We start from the raw sequence: 26,268 nt of genomic DNA on the forward strand, positions 1-26,268 counted from the left end.
AGGCTGCCTGCCCCCACTCACTGGACGTCCAGTTTCGGTATTGGCATACAAATTCCAGCCTCTGTCACCAATGAAGAGCAGGCAGCATGGCTGCATGAACCAGTCGTCTGCTGCAGAGACCCATATATATAGCATCATTCGCTGAACGGTTATTGAGGAGATACTGTTGCTAGCCCCTTGGTTTATCTGGGTGGCCAGTTGCTCAACACATGCACATCTATTTGCCGCAGTCATCGTTCATATATGGTCCATGGTGCACAGCAGATGCCTTACCACCAGTTTTGGATAGCGCCATTAAGCCATGCATGTTGTACTTTAACAATGGCGGCATGTGGACAGTTAACAAAACTAGCCGTTTGGGAAGCGCTTCCACTCTTGTCCCAAAAAGCAATGATCACGCCCTTTTGGATGTCAGGCAAATCGATCCGTTTTCCCATTATGACACCTGCACTTTTTTCAATCCCTCTCCCCCACCCAACAATTTTTATATGCCCTCCACTGTTAATGCTGCCACCTGCCACCTGTGACTGATTATTGTACTGACGTTGAACATAGGTGATGGCCACATTAATGTGACTGAACTGTGTAAAAAGAAACTATAGGTTTCAGACCGTACACACTCCTTTGCCAGACTTTCGCAGATGACTTTCGTTAATCACTACTGTCTCTGTCGCTTTCTGTCTGTCAATTTATCTATGTATATATCTGTATGTATATCGCTCTCTCTATGAAGTAAGAGCGCTGTTCTACTACTTACTGCTGAGAGGAGCTTTCTGGGGCAGGAATACTACAGCCACGTTGTGACTCATATAGGCTTCCGTACTGTAGTCCGGGTGGGCTACAGCCCAGTGGGCGGCAATGATCCAGGCTGTGGTCTCGTTCTTAGTCCGATGAACGGTTCCCAGGCGAATGATGAACTTGTCAAATCTGCAAGAATTAATCAATTTTCAATTGCAAAGCAGACAGGCGATGTAAATAATTTTTACTGATAGCTCATGGTAATCAGTGCCACAGACATTACCGAACAGAAGAAAACACAACTAATCTCTAGTAAAACTGTATCAGGAGCCTTTTCGTGTATCCAAAGACATCCACAAACACAATAAAATATCAACAACGTTAACTCAACAATGTTCTTCTGAGTTTAGTAACACAATATGTTATTTGTGTAATGAGTGAGTCATCTGTGGAATATTTCAGAAATGGTTTAAATATGCTGAAGGTAAGCCATTACGTAAGGAAATGAAGAATAGCACTCAAATTCCTGCACAAAATCACTGTTGTTAGCATTTTCGAAAATTGTGGAAAAGTTAGTATAGAAGCTGTATCTTATCTACCTGACTACAAATAATATACTGTCTATGACTCAGTTAGGATTACAAAATAATTACAAAATAGATTATGGATATTTACACATTGCATTTGAAAGAAAATGACAAAGATTTTTGGGCAAGGGTAGGAAGAAACAGGTTAGAAGAGGCTGAAGAATGAAGAAATATACGATAAGATTAACTCGTTTAATGTAGTACAGAAAGTAAAAGTTGAGCTACTACAATAGGCTGAAGATATTGTGAGGATGGCTAATGGTTCTGTTTCAGAATAATGGTGGTAGCAAGGCCAGAGAGAAAGAGACCTTTGCAGAGATTAGGAACAATACGGGACGATATGCTACACGGAGACCCACAGTAGATTAGATTCTCAGGAAACTGGATGGAAGGTGCACATGACAGGATCTGCTGGCCGGGGGGGGGATTTGTTAGATATTGTTAGATAGGCGCATGATCGTCAAGGTCCTTCTCGCTCGCTAAACAAGAAAATGAGTGCCAGAGGGTTATAATTAAAATGTAGCTACTCATGGAGGTGTAGTGTAGTCTGTGATTATCGTGTGGCTGCGAGACTTGGTAGATAAACTAATGCGTAAACGCGGAACCGATTTACGCTGGAAAATAATGTTCCAGTTTCGACAACCACATGCAAATCTGGCACTGTACACGGTTTTTATGACGGTATGACAACCACAGTCTCATTTGAAAAGCCATGGTTGGTGAGTGGACAGTACGACTATCGAGAAGAGAATCCATGTTCTTTGAGTGAAACTGTTTTATGTGGACAACAGCAATTACTGTGCTACATTGAGAGTGTATCACTGACTGAAAGATCTGAGGAGCCGCCCAATGTCATTAAATGGTTTAATGACGACGATAGCGAAATTCTAAAACACAGGTGAACTTGGTATGGCATCTGAGAAATGAACGTGCCTTTCCTGGTGGAAGTTATTGACGAGGTTGATGTTGCTGTAACTGAACGTACAGCATGTACTCTGGTCAACAATATGGAAAGTTTTGCGATACAGACTGTGTAGTAACTGGAACCGCATGATCTGCAGCAACATTCTAAATTGGCGCTTTGCTTTCTGGCATGGAACGAAGTTCACGACATGTTGACAGGAAATACTCTATGGAATGACGAGGCAGATTTTACACTGCAGGATTCAGTGAATACATAGGACTGCCCAATTTGGGGTACCGTTAAATTGGGTGTTTTGCATGAGTAGCCATTGCACTAGCCGTATGTGACTGTATGGCATGGGTTCACAAGCAACTTTATCCTCGGCCCATTCTTCTTTGGAGACAATACACCTAGAGGGTCTGTCAGATGAACAACGACGTCTGCAAGTTTTGGAAACCTTATTGTACAGCATGTCACTGTTGCTTTGAAAGAGCACAACTGTGTGGACACCCCGTTTTCTTGCAAAACCACGGAGCGACGTGGCACAGTGTTAGCACAATGGACTCGCATTTGGGAGGACGATGGTTGAAACCCCCATCTGGCCATCCTGATATAGGTCTTCCATAATTTCCCTACTTCGCTTCAGGCAAATGCTGGGATGGTTGCTTTGAAAGGGCACAGCCGACTTCCTTCCCCATTCTTCCTTAATCTAATGGGACCGACGACCTCGCTATTTAGTCCCCCTCCCCTGCCCCCACTCAATTCACCAAGCAGCCATACAAGATGGGGCAACACCTCATTCTGCTCGCCAGTGAAATATCTGCTCAATGCAACCTTCGTCAAATGTGTTATCTCCAGAATTTTTCCAGATATGTAACCTACAAAATCACCTGATATGGATCCATAAGATTTTTAACTCTGAGGATATCTAAAAGATCGTTATTGCTAGGGACAGATTCAGTCTCTGCCTGTCCTGAACGCCAGTATACAGGATCATGTTGTTTTATGGATGCAGCATCTCGTTGTCGTTCCTGGTGCTCGTAATGAACAAATTTTGTAAGTGGTGGTTAAAAATAATATCAACATTTGGCCTTTCTCACTTGTTTGACCTTTCGAATTCACGTTCCATTCCTAATACATTACACATGGAAACATTTCTATAAGTTTTTATTGCATTCACAGCACCTGATGTTCACCTGGTAGCCGAAACTGGAACTAATTTTTATCCAGGATTAGGAATGACTCGAGTATTAAGCTATCAGGCATGATAGAACTGCGAATTTATTACATGCCACCATTACTTTTTCTTGCGTGTGTCAACGAACTGCCATCACTGACATTCCCATATGCCAAATTTGTTTCCTTTCCAGTTCATACACACATATCAGTAAATTGCCAATCGGTTAATGAAATGTTCACAGTTATTAATAAATATCTTCTAGCCAGTTCCTTATAAGAAACTTCGAGAAAAAAAAATACTACACGCTGCTCAGATATTGTGCACTATCCTTGTAAACTCCTAAAATATGAGGACATGACAAGAGTAGAGATCTACAGTGTTAAATTATTGAGACAGAAGCTTAATAATAAGTTTAACTGCGAGGTACATAATATGAAACTCTTGAAGCACCTTTACAAATTTTTATTTGCGATGCAGATGCTGCCACACATAAATGATATAAAAATTTAAAAAAAAAGGTTCCACGATTTGCTTAATTTCATTGCCTAATGTAATCCAGTATCATTGTTGGGTAACTTAACACACCAGGCATAATTTTTCTGTGTCCAAAAACATGTGATACGAATTATTAATTCTGCCAGTTAAGAATTTCCTACACAAACCTGTCCAACCAAGTGCAGATACTAACTATTGCTTCAAAATGTGTATATTCGTTAGTAAAATTAGTCATAAATAACATACCCTTTTTGATATCAAGTGATCAGTTTATGCAATTCGTAAGAGAAAAAAGAATACTCTTCTAAAGATTTAACATCAGTAGTTTTGTACAGAAAAATGAACATTATTAAAGCACACATAACACAGTTTTTCATACCATAAGATCAGTTTATGCACTTGGTAAGAGAGAATACTCTTGTAAGGATTTAACATCGGTAGTTTGGTACAGAAAAATTAACATTATACAGAACACACATTTTAATAACTTGCCAGCAGCTATATAGACTTTAACTACTAATTATGTTTGGTTTAAGGCGAATTGTTTGGGGCTTAGTCATTCTACTGCATTGACGAACATCTTAGGTGAAGTGACTGATTTGTTTATATTATAAATAGACTTAATATTTCGTAACATCTAGGCACTGTTGATTTTCAGTGCACTAGTATAATCAATGTAAGCAAATGTTACAAACAATTTTTTCCACTTTGATGATTTGTGGTTACAATAGCTTAAAATTATCGTATAATCGCATGCTGCTGCAAATGTATGTGTGTCTGACAAGTCTGTTATTACTTTCCAAGTGAAAGTGTGTTTAAGAATTTTTAATTTACTCCCAATCCATGAGGACAATTTTGCTTGGGGCCTGTGTAACAGTCATTGTTGCATCTCATTTGCATATTAATAATGTATTATTCTTTCCTGATGTGTTCTAACTTCATGAGGATCTCCTGACTATGAATCTATCGAACGAAAAGTACATCGAATCTAATCAGTTCAACATACGACAGACAAAAGAACAAAGATGCTGCCCTTAAGTTCACAATATTTACTTTCTAAAAAAGCTGAAAAATGTGAGTGTGACTCTGATACTTCAAAAAAAGTGTGAGAGCAGCCAACACATGGTAAGCTAGGGTGAACATTCAAAAGAAACGACTAAGAGAGAAATACAAATTCAGTATCAACATCGATCAACCACATAATAAACACAGCGAAACGAACAGTTTAATAGATTTTCAGTGAAGTGCCATGGCACTGACAAGTTTCATTCCTAAATAGCAAACCTCACACTATGTTGCTTCAGCACACAGCGATCTCAGCGGCCATTGCTGACTGCTGCATACAGAAGTCGACTCTGATGCAGTTATTCTGGTGAACTACGTGTTCGTTTCTCCACTGCTGGTCGCTATGTATATGGAAGTGTGGAAACAAGTTAACGCCATTAATGTTGTACTTCATGTGCCACAATAACGAAAAAAATTCGAAGGCTAGCCTTCAGCGTTCTGTATGGGAACTTGATCATGGAACCCTTGTTACAGCTGATGGGTGTAGCAGGATTAACTGACCACATTGTTGTTTATGCCAGTGGTATTCCTGTTTTAGGATAGTGAAGACTTCAGACAATAAACTGGAATGATGATGAAAACCGTATGGTATGGTACAAAGGCAATAAATTACAAATTTTGATTTATAAGATTGCATACACCTTGTGGAAGAGCAGATTGTCTTTCAGTGAAACACTATACTGAAAGTCAGACCAAATTCTATACAATATAATGATAGTTGCAGGTTTTTAACTCTACTATTTGATGAACAATGAGTTTCATGAATCATGACACAATTGGAATGCACCAGAAATAATGCACAAACACGATAGTGTAGGCATTGCCCGACTTCCAATGCAGGTTGTAAGAGCATACTGTAACACAATCTTCACTACTTTATCAGAACATTTCTCATGGACAACAGTAGTATTTTTCTTTCTATATTTTTAGTACTTTAAAATGAACATAAACAGTCTCGACAATAAGAAACCTTTATTTTTGTGGTTACCAGTTTTGGTCGGTTTTTGACCATCTGCAGACCTCATATCATTGCAGTAGGTGTTGGTCGTGAATGGAGCAATTAGTATTACTCCACTTACTTCAACTGCTCAATATTCACTGCATTTGTGAGGATTCGATCTAACATTTGGACTCATCTTTCTATATCCCTGATGATAAGTGTTAAAAATTAGTGTGTGTAATATTTTCAGTAAATCATCATATCGACATTCTGTTTCCTCTATAAAACTCAAATTTAGTCTATTCAATTATGTTAAGCACCCCAAGTAAATTATATGTAAATATTGAAGCATTCACAAATGTAAATACTATAGTACATACTGTTTAAACATTTTTCTGATAAGAACAAGCACACTACTCGAATATATACATTGATGTAATACACTGTAAATGTTAGTAAAACTGGAAAAGTTAATTATTTGATTAAGTATAACTTAATGTTAATATTTTGTTACAACTTCTAGTTTTACAAATTTTAAATGTAACTCTCAAACACTTTATTGTTGTGACTGATCAATCAGTGTTTACGTTTTGTCACGTTTGCGACAGTGCGATATAACTGAACTAAAAACTATTTCAGTGATTGTATCTTGTAAAGACTGTAATTCTGACAATTAATGAATTGATTTTTATTGTGACGACCACTTAGATAGTCATGCATCTCAGCCCACAAAGTCTGTACACATACATATGAGACCAATCTTACGTTATCTTCTGTAGGTTTTATATTTGGAAAAATTACCATGAATTTAATACAATGAAGTAAAAATTTGAAATGGTGTGTTCATCTTTCATTGGAAAGCCCTAAAAATGCTTAACACAACAACAAGGGTGGAAAATAGTGAAGTCTTACACCTTTGCTTTATTGATGACTGAACAGAAACTAAAAATAATTGTTATAACTTTTACCTTGATGCTACCCAACTCAAATTGTGTTTTATCAGCTTTGAATTAATTATTCAAAAGGGTCATAACATGCAGCTGTAATATTTCATTTTATAAATGAACTAATAGCAACTAAAGCACTGCAGATGCTGTAAGTCATGGGATACCTGTAATAACAAACGGACATTTTAAAGAATACTGTTACAGTTTAAAACAAGAATTATATGACAAACATTATTTGAAACTAGTCTGTAATTGAAATGGAAGCAGTGTACACTTATAAAGGGCTTCATACTGCAGTGGTAATAATTTTAAAATGTAATTACTGATATAGAATTGGACTTCAACAACAACTGAGACAATAGATAAGTAGTGTTAATGTTATTTTAGTGAGATTTGAGCATTGAGTGTAAGTCTTTGAACATGGTATTTTTTGTGATCTGAAAAGATGTAGCAATACGATTAAACAACAGCCAAATTCGAACACCCTTGCAGGAAAAGTTAAGGTTATGAACAAAATCTCAGGAGTTTACTTTTACAGAACAATTCTTAGATTGAACACTTGCTGAGGGAGATGCAGATTATGAAGAGGTAGCTTGGCAGTCTTATATTCCATATAAAAAGTAGTATATGTAAACTGGACCATCAAGTAGTGGGAACAAAAAATAAACCAGATGGTTACATAACAGTATTGAAGATTCAAAATGCCTATTACAGTGTGAACATGACAGCACACTTTCACAAGTGAGCTGGTAAATAAGAATATCCAGGTGGTTGGAGTCTATGACAAAATTAATAGATCAAAATACCCTACAGAAGCAGGCAAATGCTCTAGTTGATGTAGTTGAATCTAACATTGCAAATGTAGAATCAAATCTTACTATTAGACGAAAAAAGACTTTGAATAATTTTGAAATACTTAAAACTGTCATAATGCAGGATAATTAACTTTTGAAACCAGAAATAACTAGGACTAAACCGAATCTTGAAGAGAAGTTGAAACTTTTTGATTTCTGTTATTAATAGCGAAACAGTGGATGAAGAATGAATAGTTGCTAATGAGGTAGATGCATACAAAAGCAGTGTGTGACACATTATTTGGAAGCATGTTGAATTACAAGAAAATCTCTCTACAAAGCATTTTGTTAATAACTGTGGTGGTATTTGGCGTAACACACCTCTAATAAAATTTCCTAGGGTTGTAAATTACATCCTATCGACTTTGCATAAAACTCTTGTGACAAAACTTTCTTTAGTGACTGATATGGTTAAAATTAAATTTGCAAAATGCTTTTGACAAGTATGTACTTTCATAATTAAGTCAGAATGTCTGTTCTCTTATGTTCTATATTGTTATGTATTTCAAAAATGTGTTCCAAACAAATTTTTCTCAGAATCAGAAGCGAGTTTTTGAGTGGGTCTGACTATATAGAGGGAAATGAGAGTACAACAGAACTTTTTGAGAAATGGCATAAGAGAACAATACATTTGGTGAGATCTTTGGTGAGTTGACTCAAAACAAATGTCCTAAAAACAAGACTTCCAGGAAAAGGGTCGTGAGGGATACTTCATGAGCCAGAAGTCCCAAATGAATATTTTCTAAGCTATGTTGACAAGCTGGACAATCTTAGAGACAAATGAGAGTCAGAAATTTAATCAAGGTGCAGTTGACAGTTATAAACATCGATATGGGATAGAAATTAAAATGGGAAAATCAGGGAAAGAAAGAAGTAGGATACCTCAAGAATGACTGTCAGGGATTTTGAAATCATAAATGATATTTATGTAAATGAGAGAAATAGGAATAGGAAGAGAGAATTTTAAGATAAAGCTAGGCCATTGGAGGGAAATAATGGATCATAAGATAATAGCGATCAGATAAGGAGGGAAATGTTCAGTGAAACTTATGGTTGTTCCATTGCGAGCTTGTTAGTTTGGAGGAAGAAATATGTAGCGAGATATGGGCAGTAATTACGTGATCCAAGTATAGAGGAAAGAAAATCAGACTCGTATATCTAGAACAAAATAGGAGCCTACAAACCGAATATAGTATACTCTGATAGGGAGTTCAGGAAAGCAATGCATTTTAATCCAACAGACAACAGAAATCCTAAATATTGAAGAAATTTCACATAAGAGTGGGCTGCAGAGATGCTCTCAAATGCCCATAGCCTGTTGGGAAATGAAATTTCAAACAACCAGGAAATGACAAATAATAATAATAATGATAAATGAGGTGTAGATAACTTAGTTATTATTGAGAAAGCACGAGTGAAACGTTGCTATTTCCAATGATGTAGCTGATGTGTTTGATGATCATGTACAGGGGGTAAAGACATTTAACCATTCAATTGTAATAAGACTGATGATGAAATTGATAATTAAGATAAATACAATGCTAATTGTGATGAAGAAACTGGCAGAATGGTTAATATCGAAATTACAGATGGAGCAGTGGAAGTTAATCATGTAGACAGTCGTAATGCAAATAGCTGGAGCAGTCAGGTTGCTGATACAGAGCTCCATTTGAATCACATTTTTGGCACTCAATAGGTCTTTAATCAGTAACAGAAATAATAAAGTGTGTGTGGAAAATTTAGATAATGGAATATGAGGTTTTTGTTCAGAAAAGTTTGTAGTGACAATAACAGAAACCGAAAAATCGAGACTAATAAAAAAACGAGTCTGTGAGATGATGCATCCAAACGGGTGAGAAGAAAATAATAGATTGGATAATGAAGGGAATCTGTACCTGGTAAATATTCTTCCAATAAAAACTGTGGAATCAGGGCGGAAAATTATATGACTATTAGGATATTACAAACAGAAAAGAAGGCATCATGAAAAAGGTAGGTCACAAAATGGGTTTCAGTGAAACTCAAGATAATCTGTTTCATAATGGAAATGATAAAAATCTCTGTTACCCAAGTGGAACTCCTTATATTTACATTCAGGCAGAAAACTGGGAGTCTAACAGTTTGAAACATCCTGGCTGACGAGTCTCTAGAAGTTCATGAAACATGAAACATGACCATGACTGTAATGGTGGTTAAAATAAATGCAGTGCTGGGAGATATGATAAAGTAGTGAAAGAACAAAATGTTACTATTATCGACTGGTGTTGGAAACATAAAATTTATGCAAGAATGTCTAGTTATGGCGGATTTCAGTTAAACAACCGTATTACATATAGACAAAATTGTAAGAACTGGAGTGAAATTTGACTGACCAATAAAGAACTAATATTGACTCACCCCTAAAAGTTTTTTGATAAAGACAATTAATTAGTCTGACTTATATAAGTAGAACATCCAGATTAGGGAACTTAGTTTGACTTATGTAAACAGAACGTCCAGATTAGGGAACAGGCAACTCATGACACGAATCAGCACTAGAACAATTAATAGAATAACAGTTTTGGTCTAAGACCATCGTCCAGTTCTCAAATCAATGCTAAGGAAACAAAGCATCATATGGACAGTGATAATATAAAATCGTTATCTATGGAAACTTACAAATTACATACCACTCACGCAGAAATGTAAAATCACAATAATTACGAAGCTCTTCAACAATAGCAAAGCATGTAAGGATTGCCCTGCATCTGTAGTTATCATCATGCACAACAACAACAAGCAACTGACCATTTTATTAGGGCATAACTTGAGTAATCAAAGTATTGTAATCTCAAAGATAATACCACAAAGATGTCTAATCGACATGGGCAGTATCACACTTGGGTGATTTTAAAAAAATTATTTTACTTTGTATCACATCAAGAATACATTACTGAGACTGAAGAACATGGTGTTAATGGCAATAACATCCACTTAACGTAGATTTACTGTCTGATTTACTGTATGGTTAAATGATGATGGCGTACTCTTGGGTAAAATATCTGGAGGTAAAATGGTCCCCCATTCGGATCTCCGGGCGGGGACTACTCAAGAGGATGTCATTATCAGGAGAGAGAAAACTGGCGTTCTATGGATCGGAGCGTGGAATGTCAGATCACTTAATCGGGCAGGTAGGTTAGAAAATTTAAAAAGGGAAATGGATAGGTTAAAGTTAGATATAGTGGGAATTAGTGAAGTTCGGTGGCAGGAGGAACAAGACTTTTGGTCAGGTGACTACAGGGTTATAAACACAAAATCATATAGGGGTAATGCAGGAGTAGGTTTAATAATGAATAAGAAAATAGGAATGCGGGTAAGCTACTACAAACAGCATAGTGAACGCATTATTGTGGCCAAGATAGATACGAAGCCCACACCTACTACAGTAGTACAAGTTTATATGCTAACTAGCTCTGCAGATGACGAAGAAATTGAAGAAATGTACGATGAGATAAAAGAAATTATTCAGATAGTGAAGGGTGACGAAAATTTAATAGTCATGGGTGACTGGAAATCGAGAGTAGCAAAAGGGAGAGAAGGAAACATAGTGGGTGAATATGGATTGGGGGAGAAAAATGAAAGAGGAAGCAGTCTGGTAGAATTTTGCACAGAGCATAACTTAATCATAGCTAACACTTGGTTTAAGAATCATGAAAGAAGGTTGTATACATGGAAGAACCATGGAGATACTAAAAGGTATCAGATAGATTATATAATGGTAAGACAGAGATTTAGGAACCAGGTTTTAAATTGTAAGACATTTCCAGGGGCAGACGTGGACTCTGACCACAATCTATTGGTTATGACCTGTAGATTAAAACTGAAGAAACTGCAAAAAGGTGGGAACTTCAGGAGATGGGACCTGGATAAACTGAAAGAACCAGAGGTTGTACAGAGTTTGAGGGAGAGCATAATGGAACAATTGACAGGAATGGGGGAAAGAAATACAGTAGAAGAAGAATGGGTAGCTTTGAGGGATGAAGTAGTGAAGGCAGCAGGGGATCAAGTAGGTAAAAAGACGAGGGCTAGTACAAATCCTTGGGTAACAGAAGAAATATTGAATTTAATTGATGAATGGAGAAAATATAAAAATGCGGTAAATGAAGCAGGGAAAAAGGAATACAAACGTCTCAAAAATGAGATCGACAGGAAGTGCAAAATGGCTAAGCAGGGATGGCTAGAGGACAAATGTAAGGATGTAGAGGCTTATCTCACTAGGGGTGAGATAGATACTGCCTACAGGAAAATTAAAGAGACCTTTGGAGATAAGAGAACCACTTGTACGAACATCAAGAGCTCAGATGGAAACCCAGTTCTAAGCAAAGAAGGGAAAGCAGGAAGGTGGAAGGAGTATATAGAGGGTCTATACAAGGGCGATGTACGTGAGGACAACATTATGGAAATGGAAGAGGATGTAGATGAAGATGAAATGGGAGATACGATACTGCGTGAAGAGTTTGACAGAGCACTGAAAGACCTGAGTCGAAAACAGGCCCCGGGAGTGGACAACATTCCATTAGAACTACTGACGGCCTTGGGAGAGCCAGTCATAAAAAAACTCTACCATCAGGTGAGCAAGATGTATGAGACAGGCGAAATACCCTCAGACTTCAAGAAGAATATAATAATTCCAATCACAAAGAAAGCAGGTGTTGACAGATGTGAAAATTACGGAACAGTCAGTTTAATAAGCCACAGCTGAAAAATACTAACACGAATTCTTTACAGACGAATGGAAAAACTAGTAGAAGCCGACCTCGGGGAAGATCAGTTTGGATTCTGTAGAAATACTGGAACACGTGAGGCAATACTGACCTTACTGCTTATCTTAGAAGAAAGATTAAGGAAAGGGAAACCTACGTTTGTAGCATTTGTAGACTTAGAGAAAGCTTTTGACAATGTTGACTGGAATACTCTCTTTCAAATTCTGAAGGTGGCAGGGGTAAAATACAGGGAGCGAAAGGCTATTTACAATTTGTACAGAAACCAGATGACGGTTATAAGAGTCGAGGGACATGAAAGGGAAGCAGTGGTTGGGAAAGGAGTTAGACAGGGTTGTAGGCTATCCCCAAAGTTACTCCATCTGTACATAGAACAAGCAAGAAAGGAAACAAAACAAAAATTCGGAGTAGGTATTAAAATCCATGGAGAAGAAATAAAAACTTTGAGGTTCGCTGATGACATTGTAATTCTGTCAGAGACAGCAAAGGACTTGGAAGAGCAGTTGAACGGAATGGATAGCATCTTGAAAGGAGGATATAAGATGAACATCAGCAAAAGCAAAACGAGGATAATGGAATGTAGTCGAATTAAATCGGGTGATCCTGAGGGAATTAGATTAGGAAATGAGACACTTAAAGTAGTAAAGGAGTTTTGCTATTTGGGGAGCAAAATAACTGATGATGGTCGAAGTAGAGAGGATATAAAATGTAGACTGGCAATGGCAAGGAAAGGGTTTCTGAAGAAGAGAAATTTGTTAACATCGAGTATAGATTTATGTCTCAGGAAGTGATTTCTGAAAGTATTTGTTTGGAGTGTAGCCATGTATGGAAGTGAAACATGGATGATAAATAGTTTCGACAAGAAGAGAATAGAAGCTTTCGAAATGTGGTGCTACAGAAGAATGCTGAAGATTAGATGGGTAGGTCACATAACTAATGAGGAAGTCTTGAATAGGATTGGGGAGAAGAGACGTTTGTGGCACAACATGACCAGAAGAAGGGACTGGTTGGTAGGACATGTTCTGAGGCATCAAGGGATCATCAATTTAGTATTGGAGGGCAGCGTAGAGGGTAAAAATCGTAGAGGGAGACCAAGAGATGAATACACTAAGCAGATTCAGAAGGATGTAGGTTACAGTAGGTACTGGGAGATGAAGAAGCTTGCACAGGATAGAGTAGCATGGAGAGCTGCATCAAACCAGTCTCAGGACTGAAGACCACAACAACAACAACGTAGATATAAAATAAATTACATTCGTTTCTGATTAGGAAAGCCTTATAGTAAGTCGATAAGGCAATTTTATCCATGAGATTAGAAAAAATTAAAAAAATCACTTGTATGAATTATGTATTAAAGAAAAAAGCTAATAAGCTAATTTTAATGCAAAGAATGAATAAAGTTTAAGATAAGAAAAGACAGGACAGTTTTTTTAAATATTTGCTATCAATTGGTTGTAGGTGGATATCTAAAGTTGCCATTCACGAGGCTGCGTCCTCAGGTACCTAATGTATGCTGGACAGAGTTTCAGCATATTTCATAGAGTACATTCCACGACTATGAAGTGCATCTTTTGTCACTGCTGTCCACAGGCACACTCGGTACTTTCAGCTGTTCCTTACTTGTACTTCAAGTCCTGCCATCTTCTGCACTTGGTGCATAATGCGATTTAGGATGGTCCACAAGCTCCTAGGTCTGTTGGGACCCTGGAGGAACTCATGTATGTTCCACACTAAGCCATTCCGAGTTCTGCAAACCACTACTTCCACCATGCTGTTTCTAGATGGAATCGTTCAGAAGTGAACCTCTTTCCAAGTCTACAGGGGGGTTTCCTAGATCTAAGTTGTTGCCTTTGAGTGACATCACAGTCTTGATGTAGTGGCAGCTCGGAATTTATGCATCATGTCTCCCATTCCTTTTCCAATGGAGATTGACTTTGTGTCTTCTATGGTTCGACCAGATAGCCATTCAGGGGTGTGGATTTTATTGTGCCGCATATTCTTCTTATTGCCACATTCAGCTTTGTATCAATCATGTCTGTATGAGCACTATTTAGGCGTACTGGGCATCCATAGTCACCAACAGAATAAACAAGTGAGAGGGCAGCTGTCTTCAGAAGTGCTGCCTTAGCTCCCCAACTTCTTCCACATAATTTGAATTGTGCATTGCTTTTTTGTTCTCATTTTTGAGGCTGTTGATGTTAGGTGTGTTCTATTTCGATTCAGGGTCACATCAAGATATTTTAGGGATGGATAATTTGACAGCAACTGATTTCAGAATACAATTTGAGGTTTATGGCCCATATGCCTGGTACTTATATGGAAGGTGGAAGTTCCACTTTCATTTTCATTTACTTTGAGTCGCTGTACATAAAAAACCTTATAATCCTAAGTGAGAGTCGTTTCTGAAGCTGTAAAATTAATAGATGTCATCAGCATAAATAAATATTCTCGCTTTCATTTTCGGCCAGTTGGCAACATATGATTTGAAATGTAGTGGGGCCAATAAAGATCCGTGCAGTAGTCTGTCAGTTAAATTGTACACTTTGGTTACTTGACCATTTACATGAATTTGTAATTTCCTGTTGGACAGAACGTTATTGAATATCTGTGCAATTCTTTTGCATGGAATTATTCTTAAGAACTTTAGAAGCATTCGTTTCCACTACGTTGTATCATATGCTGATGTTAAGTCAATAAACAGGGCTGTCGTTTTCTCCTGACGCTTGAAGCCCTTCCATATGTATGTTGACAATGTTGGCACTTGATTGCTGCAGCTGTGGTCTGATCTTAAGTCAGCCTGTTCTAAGGGAATGTTTCTGAAGATAGTTGGTGCTATTTTATTGTAGAGTGCCCTCTCCAACAGTTTATGGCAGATGCGCAAGTGTAATAAGTCTGTAATCTTCAGGCTTGTTGCCAGATTTAGACGGTTTTAGGATGGCAATTATCTTTGTGCTCTTAAAAAGATTGGACGGTCTGCTTGTTATGAGGATTTCATCAACCAGTGCAGCCAGCAACAGCACTTTGGGTGCAGAGATTTTTTTTGCGCAAATCCGAAAGGCTGTGCTTCAAACAGTTTAGACTTGAGCTCATGTGTCTTTCCATTGATTTCCGGTTTGTTGTCGTTCCTTACCACTGTTGTTAGAAAAAAATGGCTCTGGGCACTATGGGACTCAACTTCTGAAGTTATCAGTCCCCTAGAACTCAAAACTACTTAAACCTAACTAACCTAGAGACATCACACACATCCATGCCCAAAGCAGGATTCGAACCTGCGACCGCAGCGGTCTCGCGGTTCCAGACTGTAGCGCCTAGAACCGCTCGGACAATCCCGCCGGCTGTTGTTAGAATGACAATCCTATGCGCTATATTGTTATGATTTGTTTTGTGTCGTAAGGAATTTTAACATAAAACAGCCATAATAATAACTGTTAGAATAATGTTGTAACATATGACCAAAGCAGAACAAGAAGACTTCGAACTAATCACAGTTATGACATTACACACACACACACACACACACACACACACACACACACATGCACACCTTAAAAGTTATGAACACTTGTTCATTAGAAGAGTTGTGTTTCAAGCTTATAGCTCTTAGGGTATGCATTTTAGAGAATATGTTTACTGGACTTTTTTTCTTGTTTTGGTACATACTACCACTTTCCAAAATATGGAAAGCAAAGCCGTTCCAGTAGAAGAGATGTGATGCACAGTATCGAAGATAAAGAACTGCTCAGAGCTCTAAAGGTATGCTTTTTAGAGCTCATATTTATTTGCCTTTTTTGTTTTGAATGATCATTCCAGTCATATCCGTGAATATTGACCATCAGTTCTGAAGCACCCTATATATATATATCTGAGTGTGTGTGTCATGTTACATACATATTACAATGTATTATCTGACTAGTAAAAAACTAAACGACAATAAGGGAAACTACCACAAATGACACTGAAATATAATTCAAGCAAATGTGTCAATGGTATTATTATACACAATTTTTGAGTACCATATACCATACAATGCAGTGTGTCATATGTCTCAGTGCACAATGTCCCACAAGCAAGGAATACCTATCTGGATAAAAGGGTAAAACTGAGGACCACAAATTTTGCTAATAAGCTTCATGATGACAGATACACAAAAAACTAAACAGAATTAAAAATAAACGTTACACAGAGGAAAAAACTCAATGACCTACTGAAGAACGCTGTAAGCAGAAGTATTTTGCGTTTATTGGGAAAATTAAAATAATCTAGCATACAATATCAAGAGTTACAGCCAACAGCAATAACAGGGAAATGTATTTTCCAAAAAATCAGTAAGCAGTATCAAAATGTGCCATACTTGAAGGTAAATATGGACATGTGTGAATACCTGCTAGTGGTTCTTTTATAGTCATTCAGATGTTAGAACTTTGATTCCAGTCAGGTTGTGAAACAAGAAAACTAAAGTGCAGGCAAAAAGCCAGACTAGTTGTCACCTGGCTATGAGAAGGCTAGTTACGTGGTTCTTCCTTAGTATGATAATATTTAAGAGAAAATTAAACAACTGTTCAGAACAAGGTAATGCTATGATCTCTTTTCAGTCACATTGGCATGAAAGTATAGCACAATATAGAGATTGGACTAATCTGGGGTATGTAAGAATGAAGGTATTCAGCATGACAAATTTTTCACAGGTCAGGCTGTAAAAAAACAAGTTCTGAAGAGCATTCTTCACCAAGTAATACATGAGATCTAGCAGCACTTCTAAAGACTCGCAAATACAGTCTTTGTAATATAAATGATCAGATGGAATTGTTACACAAATCTGGAGAAAACTAGGAACGAATTTATTACAAGAGACTGAAACATGTTTTACATGATGAGACATTCTGATGGGATCTAAAATGAACAGGCTGATTTGAAAAGTAAGAAGTATTTAAATAATTGTGTAAAAGTTTTAGATATGCAGTGACATTTATGATTCTTGTCGTGGTTTCTGGTGCACAATATTCTGTATTTTATGGATGATTAGGCCCTGATAGCTAGTAATTTGGTATTGCAGTAGTTTCAAAAGAGTTTAAAAGTTATAAAACTTTTTCACCTCATACTGGTACCACCATGCATTGATATGTCTTTTCTTAAGACAGTGTTTTAAATTTTGATGTTAGCAAGTTTGATTTTTCTTCATATTTAGGATATCAATTACGTAGCAGTCTGTTACCCATTAATTACCTCCCCCTTTCCCTTCCGCTTTCTGGCCCATTTCCAACGCTTCCACCCCTATTTCGTCTTGGGCACCATTTCCCCCACCTCCTACAATAAGTTTGGTTATGTCTCAACCTTCAAACTTTAATGTGTTTACAAGGTTGGATATTACATTTTAAGCCTATTTTAAACTTTCCATGTTAACTATTGTCATTATGTGATTCATTCTTTTGGTCTTTCTGTTAAGATATTTTGATTTCATATTATTATGATAGAACACTACTCTGCATTCTTGTATGTTGTTATCCAAACTAGTTATTATCAGTTATGTCTTCAGATTAAAAAACCTATAATCTTAACATATTAAATTATCTATTTTTATAGTAATTGATAACGCCCCCTAAATGATATATTAAACTTCATGCCACTGCACACCCAGCTGCAGAGTGAAAATTTTATTCTGGAAACATCCCCCAGGCAGTGGCTAAGCCATATTTCTGCAGTGGTCTTTCTTGTAAAGTGCTAGTCTTGCAAATTTCTCAGGAGCGCTCTGTGAAGTCTGGAAGGTAGGAGATAAGGTACTGGTGGAATTAGAACTGTGAGGACCGATTGTAACTGGTGATTGGGTAGCTCAGTTGGCAGAGCACTTGCTTGGCAAATGCAGAGGTCCCGAGTTAAAGTCTTGACCTGCCACATATTTTTAATGTGGCAGAAAGTTTCATATTAGAACACAGTCTGCTGTAGAATGAAAATTTCATTCTATTAAACATGAATACTTTCCTCTATGTACCTTCTGGTTATTTTGTTGCTATGTATTAAATTTGTACTGTTATACAGAGTTTTTTATTAGTAAGTCACATTACACCTTATGGTACATTCAGAGAAATATGTGGTTTAGCGCCATAATATTTAGTAGGATAACAGCTTGTGACATTTGTATGACTTGTGAGAGTTGTATGGATTTACATTTCTGCTCTGTTGAGTTTCACATTGTTATTACATGTTACTAGTCGAATAGGTATTTTGATTAAGATTATTTGTGGCTGGTAATGGTCGATAATCGTTTATGTTTGTTTTATTTACTATTACTTCCCTAAATTCACTTCTTTACTTTTTCATTTATTTTTTTTACAGGTTCACTTACATTTACTACAGTGTTTACATGTCTGAACCAGAGTATCCTGTATTCATCCTGATCCCTGACTGACTCTAAGAAGCTCACTACTAGTTAGTCCGAGTGTCCACATCTACCTTAATGTCTGACACAATTTCATGTTAAGTGCTGATCATTTTGGGAAATGTATTTCCGTATTATTCATGTTGGCTATATAGTTGGATATTAAGTTTCAAAACGTGTTGTATATATATATATATATATATATATATATATATATATATATATATATTGGGAAATGTATTTCCCTATTATTCATGTTGGCTATGTAGTTCGATATTAAGTTTCAAAACGTTAATATATATATATATATATACGAAAAACATTTTTAAGGGATAATACAATTGCGTTATTAGAAATGTTCTGTGTTTGTACGAATTTTTAGGTTATCGAGCTTCTTCTGTTACATTTCAATTGTAGATACAGGCAGCGGACTCCAGGTACACCAATGCATGTCGTAATTAAGAAAATTCTCCTTGCTTGGTTTCGTTTCACTTGAGCAAAACGTACCTAATACTGGTATCAATGTTCTTCTTATTTCGAACCATGTACGATACACCACACTTGTAGCCTGTCATATTTCCAAACAGCACTTCTTAACAGAATTCTACATACAGGAGAGTGAGAAACAAAATCATGTACAAAAAATGAATGACGTTTTTTTCATTTGTCTGCACCTTACCGCACATTCATAACTATCGTCTTTGCCAACACTCACGGTCGATCGGTGTTTTAGTTTTTGTTTTTAAGAAAACATAACTTTACGATATCCTGGGGTCTTCCATCATGCACCTACACAATTGCCCCCACACTGTACGTTGACATGGTATGGAGACGTATAATGTTTCCTGCTTGTACATATTTATATTTGCTGGTAGGGGTCAATGCCCTTTGTTTGCCAGCTTCTCTTTTATTTAATGGAATGGATATGTCAGCTTATTCTATGTATGTTACAGTTCTACAACAAACTGAAAGACTATATACATAATATGATAGACGATTACATATTTCAGTTTAGCGCACTGACAATAATGTTCAGTTTGCTTCGGTCTTGCTGCCGGGTTTCGCGCTTGCTCACTGGCAGATTTGGTGCCTAAGAACTAGTCACTAACGGTCATCATGTCAGCTGTTACCGTCACACGTGCGTGCACTCACTTTCTTAATGTTCATTTCACATTCAGTGTCACACTTTCATCTGAGTATCACATATTAGAGAATTGCTGTGACGTTTGTCTTCATTCTGGGGTCAGTGGATGTGCGCTTATTGTTCAAAATCCGACGCTGTGGCAGAAGATCTCAATTTTTAAGGCCCGGGCGTCATTATTACCCGTCGTAGTCGCATTTTCAGCAGAGAGAACCGCCACCAAATCATCTGTCGATGAGGTAAGTACAGGTTCGAACAACTATAGTTCACTTGTTAATGTGAGCAACGACACTCAGGAATTATTTGGTCGCACACACATGTTCATGTCACTCCTCTTGACCATCCACTTGTTGAAAGATACATGTAGCCATCCAAAACATAGTATAAATTGCTTATCTTCATAGTTCGTTTATTCCTATGGAGTTTGGTTTCCAATGAAAAGTCATACCAGTATTGAGTTACAACAATATACATAACACGATAACTTATACCTATGGCTGACACTCCACCAATTTCTTATACTATGAACATAAATTTCTCAATATTTAAAACGTCATCAGATTTTCATTAACTGGGTTCTGTTACTACAGCTTTTTTTTTTTGTTAGTTTCAACTTCTCTTCATTCACATCACATATATAAATTATTTAAATACGCATTATCTTGATACAATATAAGCATATGATACATTTATACTTCATTTTACAGATAGGCTTTTATCAGTTATGGGAGTTCATTCCTCCCTTAGATGAAGGAGGGAAAAAGCATTGGAAATAGGACTAAAACATTACGCATTGCTGACCTAACTATGCTTGGCGCCATCTCTTTCGTTTGGGAGGGAAGAAAGGAAATACTCATGTACTGGTTCAAGAATTTATGAGGAAATGTTACTCATATAGTCATGAACTAGTTTCGCAAAAAAATTTGTTTCATAGAAATAATGTGTACCGACTGATCATTCATATTATGTCATGTTTTTCATCATATGCTACTGTTATTTACTTCAATTCACGTTTAGTTAAGTGTTAAATTCCTGGAAATGTCATTATTCAAGTTTTCACGTGACACAATAAAAATTAATTGGTTTTTGTAAAATCTCATCCTTAAATGTTTATTTGTACTCTGCAGCGAATAGGTACTGATAATTCTCACGGAGATATACTGCGAGGATGCATATTTCATTTGCCATTTGCCTTATGACCTTTGTATAAATATTCTTATAACTAAACTGTTTACTCGAGGTGCGGCCTGTTTCTTCATTTGGTACCTGCTACTCTGTCTTCTTCTGCGCTGTGACGATACACTGGTCGCTGAAAGAAAAAAAATCCTTAAAACTAACTTAAAAGTAATTGCATTACGTAGCTCAGTGGCAACTCTTACATTTGGTCATTACATCTGTCCGCAGATATTTCCATACTTTGTTTAAATTTATAGACATCGTTTATTCTGTTACCCTTAATGATTTACTCTGCAAAGAAAATTGACATTTCGTACGGTATTTAGTCGTTTGTCCTTAGCTTACACGCCTCGTATAATTTTTCATTATGCTTCCTTTTGCTTATTAATATGTTGTATGTAGCTTGGTATTTAATTAAATTTCTGTGTACATTACACTACCGGCCATTAAAATTGCTACACCATGAAGATGACGTGCTACAGACGAGAAATTTAACCGACAGGAAGAAGATGCTGTGATATGCAAATGACTACCTTTTCAGACCATTCACACAACGTTGGCGCCGGCGGCGACGCTTACAACTTGCTGACACGAGGAAAGTTTCCAACCGATTTCTCATACACAAACAGCAGTTGACCGGCGTTGCCTGGTGAAACGTTGTTGTGTTGCCTCGTGTAAGCAGGAGAAATGCGTACCATCACGTTTCCGACTTTGATAAACGTCGGATTGTAGCCTATCGCAATTGCGGTTTATCGTATCGCGACATTGCTGCTCGCGTTGGTCGATATCCATTGACTGTTAGCAAAATATGGTATCGGTGGGTTCAGGAGGATAATACGATTCAAAATGGTTCAAATGGCTCTGAGCACGATGGGACTTAACTGCTGTGGTCATCAGTCCCCTAGAACTTAGAACTACTTAAACCTAACTAACCTAAGGACATCACACACATCCATGCCCGGGGCAGGATTCGAACCTGCGACCGCAGCGGTCACGCGGTTCCAGACTGAAGCGCCTTTAACCGCACGGCCACACCGGCCGGCGGGTAATACGGAACGCCGTGCTGGATCCCAACGGCCTCGTATCGCTAGCAGTTGAGATGACAGGCATCTTATCCGCATGGCTGTAACGGATCGTGCAGCCACGTCTAAATCCCTGAGTAACAGATGGGGACGTTTGAAAGACAACAACCATCTGCACGAACAGTTCGATGACGTTTGCAGCAGCATGGACTATCAGCTCGGAGACCGTGGGTGTGGTTACCCTTGACGCTGCATTACAGACACGAGCGCCTGAGATGGTGTAGCCTACTCAACGACGAACCTGGGTGCGCGAATGGCAAAACGTCAAATTTTTGGATGAATCCAGCATTGTTTACAGCATCATGATGGTCGCATCCGTGTTTGGCGACGACGCGGTGAACGCACATTGGAAAGCGTGTATTCGTCATTGCCATACCGGCGTATCACGCGGCGTGAATGTATGGGGTGCCATTGGTTACACGTCTCGGTCACCTTTTGTTCGCATTGACGGCACTTTGAACATTGGACGTTACATTTCAGATGTGCTACGACCTGTGGCTCTACCCTTCTTTCGATTCCTGCAAAACCCTACATATCAGCAGGATAATGCACGACCGCATGTTGTAGGTCCTGTACGGGCCTTTCTGGACACAGAAAATGTTCGACTGCTGCCCTGACGAGCACATTCTCCAGATCTCTCATCAATTGAAAACGTCTGGTCAATTGTGGCCGAGCAACTGGTTCGTTACAATACGCCAGTCACCACTCTTGGTGAACTGTGGTATCGTGTTGAAGCTGCATGGGCAGCTGTACCTGTACACGCCATCCAAGCTGTGTTTGACTCGTTGCCAAGGCGTATCAAGGCCGTTATTACGGCCAGAGGTGGTTGTTCTGGGTACAGATTTTCAGGACCTATGCACCCAAATTGCGTGAAAATGTAATCACATGTCAGTTCTAGTATAATACATTTGTCTAATGAATACCCGTTTATCATCTGCATTTCTTCATGGTGTAGCAATTTTAATGGCCAGTTGTGTACATCTGCAGCCTCCTAAATGAGACATTACATCGTTAGGCAGCGTCGCTTGTTGCGCTCGCTAGACAAGCGCTGTCCTCGCCCAGCTGCTGCTGCCGCCGCCACTCACTTGACGGTGCAGTAGGCGGTGGTGAGGACCGCGGTTTTGGTGATGAGCGACCCGCCGCATATGTGGGTCCCGTCGCCGAGGACGAGAGCCTGGTGTGGGAACTGGCCGAGCCTAGCGGCTTTGCCGTCGGTGATGCGCGCACTCCCCTGTCCGTGTGGCGACTGTGTGCCTGAAACAGGACAGCAAGGTGCGGTACAGTTCTGCTGAACTCTCTGGGCGTTTTGCTAATCTCAGATCCAATGCCAACACACAACCTACATCTGATTGATAGGTACACACGGAAGGCTCTTCGTTCAGTACAATATAAAAAATTCACAAATAAAAATTACTTGTGGTGTAGCACTACAGACGCTTTTGGTTACAACACAGAAGTGTTGGAAATTATTTCTACCTTTTTATACCATTCAGTGTGCTTATATTTACTCTGACAATTCATATAGTGCTATCCCTGTTTTCGCTTTCTCCCTTCGTTTTTAGAAATTATGTCTAAAATTACTAACATTTGTTAATAGACAAAAATCTTCTACATCTACATTTACATTTATACTCCGCAAGCCACCCAACGGTGTGTGGCGGAGGGCACTTTACGTGCCACTGTCATTACCTCCCTTTCCTATTCCAGTCGCGTACGGTTCGCGGGAAGAACGACTGCCAGAAAGCCTCCGAGCGCGCTCGAATCTCTCTAATTTTACACTCGTGATCTTCTCGGGAGGTATAAGTAGGGGGAAGCAATATATTCGATACCTCATCCAGAAACGCACCCTCTCGAAACCTGGACAGCAAGCTACACAGCGATGCAGAGCGCCTCTCTTGAAGAGTCTGCCACTTGAGTTTGCTAAACATCTTCGTAACGCTATCATGGTTACCAAATAACCCTGTGACGAAGCGTGCCGCTCTTCTTTGGATCTTCTCTATCTCCTCCGTCAACCCAATCTGGTACAGATCCCACACTGATGAGCAATACTCAAGTATAGGCCGAACGAGTGTTTTGTAAGCCACCTCCTTTGTTGATGGACTACATTTTCTAAGGACTCTCCCAATGAATCTCAACCTGACACCCGCCTTACCAACAATTAATTTTATATGGTCATTCCACTTCAAATCGTTCCGTACACATACTCTCAGATATTTTATAGAAGTAACTGCTACCAGTGTTTGTTCCGCTATCATATAATCATACAATAAATGATCCTTCTTTCTATGTATTAGCAATACATTACATTTGTCTATGTTAAGGGTCAGTTGCCACTCCCTGCAGCAAGTGTCTATCGGCTGCAGATCTTCCTGCATTTCTCTCCAATTTTGTAATGCTGTAACTTCTCTGTATACTACAGCATCATCTGCGAAAAGCCGTATGGAACTTCCGACACTATCTACTAGGTCATTAATATATATTGTGAAAAGCAATGGTCCCATAACACTCCCCTGTGGTACGCCAGAGGTTACTTTAACGTCTGTAGACGTCTCTCCATCTCTCAATTGAGAACAACATGCTGTGTTCTGTTTGCTAAAAACTCTTCAATCCAGCCACACAGCTGGTCTGATATTCCGTAGGCTCTTACTTCGTTTATTAGGCGACAGTGCGGAACTGTATCGAACGCCTTCCGGAAGTCAAGAAAAATAGCATCTACCTGGGAGCCTGTATCTCATATTTTCTGGGTCTCATGATACGAGTTGGGTCTCACACAATCACTGTTTCCGGAATCCATGTTGATTCCAATAGAGTAGATTCTGGGTTTCCAGAAATGACATTATAAGCCAGCAAAAAACATATTCTAAAATTCTACAACAGATCGATGTGAGAGATATAGGCCTATAGTTTTGCGCATCTGGTCGACGACCCTTCTTGAAAACTGGGACTACCTGTGCTCTTTTGCAATCATTTGGAACCTTCCATTCCTCTAGAGACTTGCGGTACACGGCTGTTAGAAGAGGGGCAAGTTCTTTCGCGTACTCTATGTAGAATAGAATTGGTATCCCGTCAGGTCCAGTGGACTTTCCTCTGTTGAGTGATTTCAGTTGCTTTTCTATTCCTTGGACACTTATTTCCATGTCAGCCATTTTTTTCATTCGTGCGAGGATTTAGAGAAGGAACTGCAGTGTGGTCTTCCTCTGTGAAACAGCTTTGGAAAAAGGTGTTTAGTATTTCAGCTTTACGCATGTCATCCTTTGTTTCAATGCCATCATCCCAGACTGTCTGGATATGCTGTTTCGATCCACTTACTGATTTAACGTAAGACCGGAACTTCCTAGGATTTTCTGTCAAGTCGGTACATAGAATTTTACTTTCGAATTCACTGAACGCTTCACGCATAGCCCTCCTTACGCTGACTTTGACATCGTTTAGCTTCTGTTTGTCTGAGAGGTTATGGCTGCGTTTAAACTTGCAGTGATGCTCTCTTTGCTTTCGCAGTAGTTTCCTAACTTTGTTGTTGAACCACGGTGGGTTTTTCCCGTCCCTCACAGTTTTACTCGGCACGTACCTGTCTAAAAGCCATTTTACGATTGCCTTGAACTTTTTCCATAAACACCTGACATTGTCAGTGTCGGAACAGAAATTTTCGTTTTGATCTGTTAGGTAGTCTGAAATCTGCCTCCTATTACTCTTGCTAAACAGATAAACCTTCCTCCCTTTTTTTATATTCCTATTTACTTCCATATTCAGGGATGCTGCAACGACCTCGTGATCACTGATTCCCTGTTCTGCGCTTACAGAGTGGAAAAGTTCGGGTCTGTTTGTTATCAGTTTGTCCAAGATGTTATCTCCACGAGTCGGTTCTCTGTTTAATTGCTCGAGGTAGTTTTTGGGCAGTGCACTCAGCATAACGTCACTCGATGCTCTGTCCCTACCACGAGTCCTAAACATCTGAGTGTCCCAGTGTATATCTGGTAAATTGAAATCTCCACCTAAGACTATAACATGCTGAGGAAATTTATGTGA

At 38.5% G+C, this 26,268-nt stretch overlaps 1 protein-coding gene across 2 annotated transcripts in view; it reads right to left on the reverse strand.

Annotated features, from left to right (window-relative positions):
• The window catches only part of LOC124551366 (collagenase-like), a 183,521-nt gene that overhangs the window by 139,151 nt on the left and 18,102 nt on the right, over nt 1-26,268 (reverse strand). For both annotated transcript variants that reach the window (XM_047126401.1, XM_047126400.1), the window contains exons 2-3: nt 23,328-23,496; nt 758-927 (exon numbers count right to left, since the gene is read on the reverse strand). In XM_047126401.1, coding sequence (XP_046982357.1) covers nt 758-927; nt 23,328-23,496 — 339 coding nt within the window. The remainder of the gene's footprint in view (nt 1-757; nt 928-23,327; nt 23,497-26,268) is intronic.

Source organism: Schistocerca americana, chromosome 9 (genome assembly GCF_021461395.2).
Source record: "Schistocerca americana isolate TAMUIC-IGC-003095 chromosome 9, iqSchAmer2.1, whole genome shotgun sequence".
Lineage (NCBI taxonomy): Eukaryota > Metazoa > Arthropoda > Insecta > Orthoptera > Acrididae > Schistocerca > Schistocerca americana.